Source organism: Bufo bufo, chromosome 6 (genome assembly GCF_905171765.1).
Source record: "Bufo bufo chromosome 6, aBufBuf1.1, whole genome shotgun sequence".
NCBI lineage: Eukaryota > Metazoa > Chordata > Amphibia > Anura > Bufonidae > Bufo > Bufo bufo.
Window position 1 is genome coordinate 166,643,776 of NC_053394.1, and position 13,257 is coordinate 166,657,032.

Genomic DNA, 13,257 nt, shown 5'->3' on the forward strand with positions numbered 1-13,257 from the left:
ATCTGTTTCTAGACCTTGATTGGAGTCCACCTGTTGTAAATTCAGTTGATTGGACATGATTTGGAAATACACACCCCTGTCTATATAAGGTCTCACAGCTGACAATACAGATCAGAGCAAAAACCAAGCCATGAGGAGGAAACAACTGCCTGTAGAGACTAGAGACAGGCTTGTGTGTAGGAACAGATCTGGAGAAGGGTACGAAATAAATTCTCCTGCAAGTTCACAAGAGTACAGTGGCCTCCATAATTCTTAAATGGAAGAAGTCTGGAACAACCAGGACTCTTCTTAGAGCTGTAAGCCTCACCAAACTGAGTTATCAAGGGAGAAGGGCTTTGGTAACAGAGGTGACCAAGAACATAATGGTCACTCTGACTGAGCTTCAAAGATCCTACGTGCAGGTGGGAGAAACTTCCAGAAGGTCAGACACCCATGTAGCACTCAACCATATCTGGGCTTTATAGCGTATATGGAAAGTGGCCAGATTTAACTTTTTGGCCTCAATTCTAAGTGTCATTTCTGGGGGAAAACAGGCACTGCTTATCAACTGCCCAATACAGTCCCTACAGTGAAGCATGATAGTGGCAGCGTCATGCTGTGGGGGTGTGTTTCTGTGGCTGGGATAAAGAGACTGGTCAGACTTGAGGGAAAGATTAATGAAGTGAAGTACAGATATATTAATGAAAATCTGATCCAGGGCACTCTGGACCTTACACTGGGTGAAAGGTTTACCTTCCAACAAAACAATGACCCTAAGCACACAGCCAAGACAACACAAGAGTGGCTGAGGGACAACTCTGTGAATATCCTTGAGTGGTCCAGCCAGAGACCTGACTTAAACCCAATCGAACATTTCTAGAGAGACCTGAAAATTGCTGTCTTCCGACTGTCCCCACCCAACCTGACAGAGCTTGAGAGGATCTGCAGAAAAGAATGGCAGAAAATCACCAAATCCAGGTTTGAAAACCTTGTGGCATCATACCTGAGAAGACTGGAGGCTGTAATCGCTGCCAAAGGTGCTTCAAGTAAGTCCTGAGTAAAGGGTCTGAATATTTATGTCAATGCAAGAGTTTAGTTTTTTCTTTTCAATAAATTACCAAAGATTTCGAACACTGTGTTTTCACTTTATCATCAGTAGGGATTGAGTGCAGAATGATAGGGAAAATCGTATTTTTTTATTTTTTTTTAGCACTTTTAGCACAAGGCTGCCCATAAAATGTGAAAAAGTTAAAGTAGGGCTGGGTGATTATCATGTGCCATATTGTCTCTTGATTAAGAGCATATAAAAAGCGCTAATGAGATACATATTATATTCCTGGATATACCAGAGTGCACCCATATATCTTTCCATAGACACAAAACATTGTTACCGGTCCATAATAAGTTTCATTAGCGATTCATTTCAAGTAATAATCAAGCTGCATCCAACTGTAATTAGTGATCACTATAAGGAGAATAGATCCATCATAACTCAATAAAGCTCACTTCATATTTACACATTTATGAAATATATATTAGATTCAATATAAAATATTATCTTAAATCCAAACCCAGAAATGTTTTAGCCCTAGAAAAAAGAGAAGTTTCTTGTCCTGTGAGTCCTTTGGTGCGCAAAGAGACTGGAACTTTTCATGAAAGACTTCCCACATTCTGCACAGTAGAACGGCTTCTCTCCTCCATGGATCCTCTGATGTGAAACAAGGTTGGAACTTTTTATAAAACTTTTCCCACAAATGGAACACACAAAGGGTTTTTCTCCCGTGTGAGTCCGCTGGTGCGTCACGAGGATTGATTTCTGATTGAAGCTCTTGCCACATTCAGAACAAGAGAAGGGTTTTTCGCCAGTGTGAATCCTCTGATGTCGGATCAGATGTGGTTTAGTTGAGAAATATTTGCCACATTCAAAACAGAAAAATTGATTTCCTCTTGGATTATATCTGGCTTGGCAGAAAAAGTCAGTTGTTTTGGTAAACCTTTTTTCTCGTTCATAACTAACTGTTGGCCTTGCCACAGGTTGCTCCTTTTGTTGGACAGCCAAACAGGAGTTATCAGCAACTGATTTCAACCAGTCTGAACAACTTGCTGCTCCTATAGAAGGCCTTGGATTTGTAGGAAAAAATGATCTACTGGGAAAGATCTCCCCACGTTCACCAAAGTTTATCAGTGATGAATGATGGATATTCTCTGAGCCAATATCCCAGTTATCATATTCCAGAATCCCCATGTCTGTATAAAGCTGTTCTACAGGTGCATACATATTGAGGCTACTCTCTTGACAAATGTCTGCAGGTACATACATGTCAGACTCTGTAAGGATTGCACCATCAAACGACTCTAATTCCTCTTTAATGTGAGATTTTGAGTGCTGTACAAGACCACAGGGGTTATAAATACCTGTCTTTGTTGAATTTCCATCTTCACATGAGATGGGTTCCTCTTTAACACAACTAGATGGATACTGGGTGGATAAAGAAAGGTTTCCTCCACCCCATGACATCAATTTGTCTTTATTAGCAGCAGATGGACACTTCTGCATAGGTTGTGTAGTTGTGCAACAATCATGGTCCTGGATGTTATTTTCTCTGGGTGGGCCTGATTGTACAAGTAGAGTCTTCTCCATTTCAAATCCTTCGCATTTAGGAAGAGTTTTTGTTTGCGGTGACTGAACAGAACTTTTCTGATCATGATCATGGTCATGATTGGAAACCGAGATAGGGTGTGGAACTTCAGATGAACTTTTGTCACTGAAAGGTAGACCTGTATAATATAAAATCAACAATAACACATCCCATAACTTCAACAGTCCATTCTGATTTAGTGCCTGTAATCTTTACTATTCACAAAAGAAACTGAAAGTGAATGTATCACCTTGTTTTCTTACTAATTAAATATAAATACTATGATATTCTCAGGGGTACTTCGCTCTTGGGATCATTGTTTCCAGGGTTAGACAGACAAGTACACCTGGTCCCCGCTCCAGCAACCAAGCTCTATTCTGGCCTCCGAAACATATTCAAGTGTAGAGAAAACCATTTTTTTGCTGTCTAAATGTACATGATTCCAAGAGGAGGGGAACATGGATTTCTGTGCATGTTATCAACCAAAGCATAATTACTCAGATTGTCAGAAAAGGATTGAAAAGATGGCTGCCTTATAGTCAATGGGGCCTGGTGGTGCTCCGTCAGTTTTCAGATGGGTGTAATGCAGGGGCATCTTTGTGCACATTTTACAGACGCAAACACCTCCCACAGTTCATCAGAACCAGAGTTATGGTCGTCTAAGGGCTCTTTCACACTTGCGTTGTCCGGATCTGGCGTGCACTCCACTTCCCGGAATTACACTCCGGATCCGGAAAAACGCAAGTGTACTGAAAGCATTTGAAGACGGAACCGTCTTCCAAATGCTTTCAGTGTTACTATGGCACCCAGGACGCTATTAAAGTCCTGGTTGCCATAGTTGGAGCGGGGAGCGGGGGAGCGGTATACTTACAGTCCGTGCGGCTCCCGGGGCGCTCCAGAGTGACGTCAGAGCGCCCCATGCGCATGGATGACGTGATCCATGCGATCACATGATCCATGCGCTTGGGGCGCCCTGACGTCACTCTGGAGAGCCCGGGGAGCCGCACGGACGGTAAGTATGCTGCTCCCCCACTCCCCGCTACACTTTACCATGGCTGCCAGGACTTTAGCGTCCCGGCAGCCATGGTAACCATTCAGAAAAAGCTAAATGTCGGCTCCGGCAATGCGCCGAAACGACGTTTAGCTTAAGGCCGAATCCGGATCAATGCCTTTCAATTGGCATTAATTCCGGATCCGGCCTTGCGGCAAGTGTTCCGGATTTTTGGCCGGAGCAAAAAGCGCAGCATGCTGCGGTATTTTCTCCGGCCAAAAAACGTTCCGGAACTGAAGACATCCTGATGCATCCTGAACGGATTTGACTCCATTCAGAATGCATTGGGATAATCCTGATCAGGATTCTTCCGGCATAGAGCCCCGACGACGGAACTCTATGCCGGAAGAAAAGAACGCAGGTGTGAAAGAGCCCTAACTCATTTTCTGATGAGCTTCAGATGTTGTGTCCATAATAGGAGACCAATAAAGCCAGCATATTATACCCATCTGAAAGCAAACTTAGTTAAAGGGGTTTTCTGAGATTTTAATACTGATGACCTATCCTCTGGTCGGGGTCTGACAACCGGGACCCCCTGCGATCAGCTGTTTAAGAAGGCACCAGCGCTCGCAGTAGCGCCTCAGCCTTCTATCTGTTTTTTCTAGGCCACTGATGACACGTTCATGCATCACATGGCCTAGGAGCAGCTCAGCCCCATAGAAGTGAATGGAACTGAGCACGATATCAAGCACAGCCGCTATACTATGTAACTATGTATGGCGATCTTCTTGATGAGCTGCGAGAAGGCAGCGGCACTCACAGGAGAATCAGTGCATTCTCAAACAGCTGATCAGATACTAATGACCTATCCAGAGGACACGTTTTCAGTTATAAAATCCTGGAAAGCCCTTTTAATGCATTCTATTATCATGTTTAATTAGGATTACAGTTTGTATAGGGGTATATATGGAAATGTATATACTACATATTTCACAATACTTGCACGCAAAAGTTGGTTGGTGAATTTCTGCAGGTTTTGCATTTCTTTAACACATGCAGCATACAATGTGTGGTATGTATGAACTCCTCATATCTTACAGTCTTTTTGCAGAGTATATTTTAATTGCATAAAGACTGCAAGAATACGCATTTTAGTCACAAATTGTAATTTTTGTCCAATTTTTACATATACTCACAGTCTGCTGCAAATCTGCATGTAAGTGATTTTGTCTATTAGGGTATATTTTTATATGCTCTCAGAAGACGTAGATTTTGGGGACTTGGCAGCTATTTGCCGTGTACAGTATACATTTTAACACATTTGTGGAGAATGGCCAAATATTGCATGGCGTCTGTCCCAGTGTTTTTAAGAGCACAAATTCTTCTTGATGTATACACTTGTGGTATATATGAGCTTCACACACCTTAATACTTTATTTTTACATTGCTTTTATGTGTAACCCTCTGCTTGGATGTGAGATTTGCAAATGTTTGTTTTGATGCATTTCTTAAAAAAATTATTTCTGATTGTCACATGAATGTGGACATGGTTGTCAACAGCCCATCGAGGCAACTGCAATCATCTGGTTTTCTGCTTTCAGGAACACTTACGTTTTAAGCAATGTACCCCTGTAAAATTTCAACTTAAAATCTGATTTTTGGTCTTTCCAGTTCTGGTAATTTATGAAGTTATGTGCGTATAAATGTATGTCTACATGGTATGTATGCAACTCTGGATGTTTATGCAATTGTTATGAGAAATTACATTTTGATGCAAAATTGCATGAAGGTGTGTGCGTGTACTGTTTAAAGTGCTGAAAGACATTTTAACAATGTGCCTGGTGTGTACTTTTACATAATATATGGGTTTAGTGTCGCCTCCAACAGCTATACCCATGGTCCTCTGAACTTAGCAACAAAAGGATTTTACAGGTGCATCATAAAAAATACTATTTTCTTACTCTTGCCAATGTGGGACACAGAAAACAATAGAAGGTCCAAAAGCAATCTCGAGGGGAGGGAATGAAAAACAAGAGCACAATTGGTAAGGGTGGATGCAAACTCCAGCAATCGCAGTGCATCCTAAGGCGATCTCCCATAAAGAACGGAGCATCCAGTGCAGATGTGAACATACCCTGTTACAATGGTTTCTAACTTCATACCAAGCGATGTATCAACTGTGAGATTTCATTTCCTGGCCTGTCAGACAAGACCATCTACCAAAATATGGTCAAAATAGATCATTTGAGAGCCCAAACTAGATCTAGTAACTCCCTTGTGACAAAGTCTCACCCCAAGAAGATGGAAAATCCTTGCAGAAGGAGGGCCTGTAAACAAAAGGTGCTAGGGAAGCCCCTAAGGGGTAATACGATAGACTGTCCACAATGTGCTCGGAAAAGCGACTCAACCATGGTAGACTCAATCAAAGGCACCGATAGTGCCCATACCATCACTGTGGTGTGAAATGGAGAGGGCGGGTGTCTGGATGGCATCATTCGAACACAGCAGTAATGTTTCAAATATGATGAACCAAAGGAGGGTATGCCGGAATAGAATAATCACTCTGTATTAGGAGATAATATGGCTGTCAAACGTAGCAATAGTGTATCGCCTAGCCTTCTGGAGGTATGGAAGAAGCAGCAGGTTTGGTGACCCGCTGGCCTCCCTAGCCTATTGGGTAACAGGGGGCCTGTGTTCCCAGAAAAAAATGAAAAAAACGGTAGCAGGCATGGCTGCCTCCTACAGACACTAAGCTAAAACATATTACCTCAGTGTCTGCAGGAGGGGTATGGCTGATTGCAGGAAACTACACTTTTTTTTGCTTAGTGTCTCCTAGTGGCAGCAGCTATACCCATGATCTTCTATGTCCCCCTATGATATCAGTGAGAAATTCATGTTTATGGCTAAAAGTGTGACCCAAGCAAACCCTGATCAGCACACCACCTTCTAAAAATATAAGGAGAACATGTGCAAACATGCCGCTTTTGTCTAATGGGTTTATCCATATATCTTCACATAGTCACCCGAACTGAAGAGAATAAAAATATTCATGACCCACATGCCAGTAAACATCCAACTTACACAGTTGACAAATGTCCTCATTAGGGGAAGGGTAATGCCTCATTCACACGTCAGTGTTTTAGTCAGTGATTTCCATCAGTGATTGTGAGCCAAAACCAGGTGTGGAGCCTCCACAGACATAAGGTATAAGGGAAAGATCTGCACCTTTTCCGTGTTTAGAGCCGCACCTGGTTTCGGGTCACAACCACTGATGGAAATCACTGACCGAACACTGACGTGTGAATGAAGCATAACTGTTCATCTCAAACCTTTGGTAGAAAAAAAACTGTGCATATCTTCCCTCATTGATGAGAGGGTGATGACACGAAGAAAGGTTCCTGTATCCCCACCTTCCCTCTGGGGTCATTGGAGGCTGTAAAGAAGGAGAAATGCATATTTCTTTCACCATTTTGTGTCCATGGCCCCTGTGACGTCCGATCCAGCAGTCATGCTCCATTCCATCTGTCCCTTACTTCTTGATAATAAACAATGTAAAACTAAGATGTCTAGAGACAATGAGGATCATTTCTTACCCAGTAATGGGAGATTCTGCTGGTCCTCCATCATGATGTCCTTGTACAGATCCTTATGTTCTTCTATATACTCCCACTCCTCCATGGAGAAATGGACAGTGACATCCTGACATCTTATAGGAACCTGACACACACAATGATAGTCATCATCCAGACATCCCTTGTATTACTACATAATGCCCCAGTATTCCCGGCAGCGCTCACCTCTCCAGTCAGCAGCTCAATGATCTTGTTGGTCAGTTCCAGGATCTTCTGCTCACTGTATCTCTCATGTATAGGTGAATGAGATGGCTCTGTCACAGGGCTCTGGGTCCTGCTTCTTCTTCCATACTCACCAGTCATCTTCTTCACTGGAGCATAATCCTATGTAGTAAAAGATAATACATCTGTATACACCGGTCTTCTCTTAGATACAAGTTCATCCGCTTGGTAGTAGAACTAGTTAATAAATGTCTTTTCCTGTTTTATTATTAAATATAATGTAATTTTTATGACCCCAGGACAAGGCTCTGCTGTAGTAACAGAGATTACCAGATATCATATAAATTCCCTCACCCCTGAGGGTATATCACTAGGGTGCCAACTGCAGGAACCTCCACTGATCATGAGTATAAGGTAGTCCAGGCCTCTCTTTCTAGCACAGCGGCTTTTCTATCCAAGTACGGTGTAGAGAACTACAAACCATTCACGTAAAGATACATTGACTGCTCTCCACAAGAGCTAGCAGATGGCAGGAAAAAAAGGATCTGCCATGCTCCTCAGAGCATGGTCATGGCTATGGCACTTGCATGCACGTGGTGACATCCAGCCATTCAGGCTCTGTAATAGGCACATGGTGTGCGCTTTCTCCTGATCTAGGAGTGTCTAATACAGGAATAAGCAACCTTCGGCACTCCAGCTGCTGTGAAACTACAACTCCCAGCATGCAAACATGCTGAACTGTTCTTCTAGCTCCCATAGAAGTGACTGGAGCATTCTGGGAGTTGTAGTTTCTGAACATCTGAAGTACAGAAGGTTGCTGATCCCTGGTTCTAATTGATGCTTTTTTGCTATGTAGGACTTAAAAGGGTTATTCAAGACTTTACTATTGATATCCTATACTCAGCATTGGCCATCAATATCTGATCAACAGGGGTCTGCAACCCCACTCCCCAGCTGATCAGACAGGCCATCAATAGTAAAACTCTGGTCAACCCTTCTAAGGTTTTTACTAAGTGGTGGCCTATCCTCAGGATTGTCAGGGGTCCAGTACAAGGTTAATGGAGTTCTGCAGTTCCAGCGACGACTTCCGGTGACAAAGCTAGATCTGGAGCCCCGCCGATCATCTTGTGATGGCTTATCCTGAGGACAGGCCATCACTTAGTACAGTACAGACAACACCTTTAAACACAGATTAATCATCAGGATAGGTCATCAGTATCAGATCGGTGGGGTCCGACTCCCGACACCCCTACTAATCAGCTGCTCGAAGGAGTTGCTGCCTTAGGGCGAGCACTGCAACCTATTCTTTGGCCTGTGCCATCATGCTCATTAATGACATGGCCTCTGTGCTGCTCGGGACTGAGTTGCTATAACAGGTACAGCCGCTACACAATGGCCGGTCCCGGGGGCATTTTTACCCCAGGGCGCCTCACCTCTCCAGTCAGTAGGAAGATGATCTCCAGGGTGAGGCTGAGGATGGTGTCTGTGACGTTGCCTTTGGACATTGTTTCTGCAGGCGTAGGTGATGGAGCACACGGAGTGTTCTAGAAGAAGTTATTGCACATTATAATTCATGCACATTCAGGGTGAGGGGGGTATAATACATAATAATTCATGCACAGTCAGGGTGAGGGGGGATATACCCAGGGAACACTTGCGGTAAAGGTTAATTTCTTACATAACACAGATTAACCTGCAAATTAGCTCATAGTTTACTTCCCATTATAGTCTATGGGCATTCCATTGTGCAATTCACCCTCGTCATTCGGCAGAAAACAGTGATAATTCCACTTAATCTGAACATTAAATAATCCCACTGAACTTGGAGAGTAAGCCTGCTAAATAATTATTAGATATGTCAAATGGTTTTGTCTCTAATTCAAATATTACATTTTCATTCTTCTCTATGGGCATTCCACTCTGGTCCATTATTCTCTATGGGCATTCCACTCTGGTCCATTATTCTCTATTGGCATTCCACTCTGGTCCATTATTCTCTATGGGCATTCCACTCTGGTCCATTATTCTCTATGGGCATTCCACTTTCCTGTTAAAGTCTATGGGCATTCCATTCTGTCATTGCTTTTAGTAGGTCCCGGATATAATACATTATAATTCATGCACAGTCAGGGTGAGGGGGATTTATTATTGCACATGGTCACTTTACTGATCACATTATCAGACTTCCTATCAGTGGCTAGCCTGGCTTCATACAGGTCACATGACTAACCTCAGAGCTGATGACATGAGTCACCTCCGGGCCAGTCATGTCAGCGAGGACACTGCGCTCCGCATTGTGCAGTCGTACCGTACAGCGTGGAAAGCACGTTATAACCAGCGGTGACTACCTCCTCCACCAACGCACATAGCGCTTCTACCAATGGGGAAAATCTACCGGAAGTCATAGGGACTCATCCGCCTGCACAGCGCTATAGAAGCTGCAGTCTTCCTGATCGAAGCGTCATGTGACCACAATCTGCCAATCGAAAGCGGCAGTTACAGTCATAAGAGGGCGCCAGTTCAGGGAGGAGGAATATCGTCGAAAGGTGTGGGTCACTCTGCTAGGACGCCATCATCTAGTAGACAAGATATGGCTGGAGAGCGTGAAGAGAGTAGGACGCTGCACAGGGGACCTCTCCCACTGGCTTTGTGTTTATGAATGAATAAATAAATGAACACATTTTGCTATATTTTAAAGAAAGGGTGGTGGTGTCCGTAAATGTTGGCCTCTGGACACAAAGCAGTAGAATAGGCAAACGATCAAAGATTTCAAAAGAGAGAAAGTGGAAGGGCTCAGATTTTTGCCAACTTTTCTGGAACTTCCATGAGACTCCCAAAAAGAGAGGTGACACAGTCTAATCACAAGTGTGGCGTAGAACTGCAATATTTTCTTACATTAAGCCACGTCTCTAACGCCGCTCAATGCTGCCCAGTCCCCTTTGTGCCCCCACACAGTAGTTATGCCACCATAGTGCCCCCTTTACACTAGTTATGCGCCCTTAGTGTCCCCACACAGTAGAATCTCCCATTAGTGCCCCCTGTTAGGGCCCCCACATTTGTGCTGCCACACAATAGAATGCCCTGTTAGTGCCCCCCTTACAATAGTGAATAGAATAATAAAAAAAAATACTAATCTAACCCCATTCCCCTGATGAACAGAGCACATCACCCTCTCCTCGAACCTGCTGAGCAGGAGAGAGCACAGATCGGGGGATGATCCTTTATCACTGAGTTGCGCCTGCTGCTGGGGAGAGGAACACCAGGGGAACAGTGGAGCAGGGTGCTCCCGGGCATCTGACATTTCTTTTTATTTTTTTACATGCTGCTGCCAGACATATACATTTTTTTATTAGGCTGGACGGCCCATTTAATCTACTCATATGGTTGTTGTGTAAAACCCAACAAGGACGCGCTCCTAAATACTATTCACTTGATGTCTATTTGGAATAAAGACTGAAAGGGATAATAAAAGACTAATCATAACTGGTGTCACCTGGTACTCTTTGAGAGATCATCTGTATGGCAATAACAAATCTTTTGCCTAGAAGATTTCTGGCCATCAATAAAATGGCCTACACCTGGATTGAAGGAGTAGCCCCTTGTCAAAAGACTTTGAAAGAATGTCCTGAGTAGATGAGCCTTGAGGTGATTCTTCTATATACATCACGTACAGATACAAATGTGACAAATTCTAGCAAAGAAATATGTGGCAGGCATTGAACTACATCAGTGTGTGAAGACTGGAGCAACAAGGTCTATGCTTGTCAGTAAGGGCTTATGTGCCCACACTGTAAAGCTGAACATCTACTTGACCCTCTGGTTGGTTGGGGCACAGGAAGTTTTCAGAAATGTCCTTCTCCAACAACTGGGAAAACCTGGTCCACTTCAACCAAAATGGTACTATGGTTGGTACAGCCAACTTTTTCTTCTCCACTTCATACTTCTTTTACAGTATATCACGTCGCTCTACCATCTTCTCTAACTTTTCCTGTAAACTTCACATTTAACCTCTCTAAGTTCTCCACCTCTCTCTATTTAAATTTCCTTTTGCCTATCCACCTGCCTATTGTTACTCCTTTGTACTCACCTCTGTGCCTCTTTTTCACCTCTCTCCTAATCTCCATGCTATCTTCTGATACACTTCATCCATCTGTCCTGTTACCACTTCCTCACAGGTCTACTGTATCCCTATTTCGACCTAATCCTCTATCTTTTATATTGTACTCCTCCTTTAACTCTCCTCCCCTTCTCCCATCTACAGATACTTTATCTTCCAGTCAAATCGATATGGTGAACAATGACTGAAAAAAAGATACAGAAATAGTATCGCTATATAGGCGATAGGTAAATACATAGATAGGAGGTAAATGCATAGATGTACTGTGCTGTTTATTCATGTCATCTACTCTTGTCTGGCATTTAACATTGCCAAGATTATTATAACAGCATGAAGATTTCATTTTCCTTCTCTCGTGCTTGCTTTTGTGAATTTATTAGGCCAGTTTCAGATAAGCAAGTTCACTGAAGGATGATTTTGCATCTTGAACTTTGCCTATGTAACAGGACCTCACAGCACTAGGGTTCATGTACACAACCGGATTGTTTTGGTCCGTGTCCAATTTGCAGACCCATTCATTTCTCTGGGCCTGGAAAAAAATGCAGACTGCACATGGATATCCCCACTCTAATTTTTGCTACGGATCCCCCTCTCATGTATGCCTGTGCCTGCCACCAGGTCCTCTCAGGTTGTCTATTAATTACTGAAGTGTAGAGCAAGCTACACTAAAATTGGCTTTGTTTTTACTAGCAGTTGTGGTGCGGCCTATGGACATGGGAGGCCACAGCTCATATAATCCCAGTCCCTTTCCCCTCGTTTCTACAGGCACTGAAATATAACAAAATACCGTAATTATGGGAGTTATTTTTAGAGCCTTCAAGAAATCTACAATCAACCAGTAGAACTGCTGCCAAGTCAATTAATGCAGATGCTGACCTATCATCGGTGCTTGATCTACATGATGTGCCCATCATTGCTGCCTGATCCAGTTGATATGTCCAGGTCATTGCTGTCTGACCCAAGTGACTTGCCCTTGTGGCCTGATCCAAGGAACATCTCCTCGTTCATTCTACTTGATCCTTGTACTTATCACTGGCTGACCCATACTAAATGTCCTAGTCATTGTGGCTTATCTAAGCAACTTGTTCTGGTTGATGCTACCTGATCCAAGTGATTTGTCCCAGTTATCACTGCCTAACCCTGGTCATTGCAATCTGATCCAATGGTTCTTAGCATCCACCACCAGTCTGATCCACGATTGTCGCCCCCCTTAACTGGCGGGAGAACTGTATTACCAAACATAAAAAATAGTAATGTGTAAGATCAAAGGATATAAGTTCTAAGGTAACTTTGTTATATGTTTGTTCCCCTCATGTTGAGGAAATATCACCTCCAGTATTGTGTAATGATAAGATATGTAATGATATAAAGTTCTATGGTGGCCAGGACTGTATTCCTTCAATTTATTCAAGATATTAGTGGATCAGTATTTGAGAGCAAACTTAGTATATTCAAGTTTACGGATCAGAACAGATTTCATCTGATTAGAGGTTTAATATTCATTAGCATTGAATATTATGCATAATGCTTCAGAAGGAGGTGATTTAAACTATCCCGATCCTCTCTTATCCGCGTGTTGTCCACTTCCATATATCCGTTCTGCAATTTATAGAACATGTCCTATTTTGGTTCACAAAACCCGGACCATGGACCCATTGAAGGGTCAATGGATCCAGAAAAAAATAAAAATAATGGATGGTATCCATATTTTTCAGTCTTTCATTTCATCTTCATGTA

At 43.0% G+C, this 13,257-nt stretch overlaps 1 protein-coding gene across 1 annotated transcript; it reads right to left on the minus strand.

Annotated features, from left to right (window-relative positions):
- Positions 1–1,154: 1,154 nt before the first annotated feature.
- LOC121004113 (oocyte zinc finger protein XlCOF7.1-like) lies at positions 1,155–9,840 on the minus strand. The gene is made up of 5 exons (XM_040436235.1): positions 9,634–9,840; positions 8,837–8,947; positions 7,407–7,565; positions 7,203–7,326; positions 1,155–2,757 (listed from the first exon to the last, which is right to left on the minus strand). Exons 1-5 carry the CDS (start codon positions 9,670–9,672, stop codon positions 1,568–1,570), a joined length of 1,623 nt encoding a protein of 540 aa, XP_040292169.1. The 5' UTR covers positions 9,673–9,840; the 3' UTR covers positions 1,155–1,567.
- Positions 9,841–13,257: the final 3,417 nt, after the last annotated feature.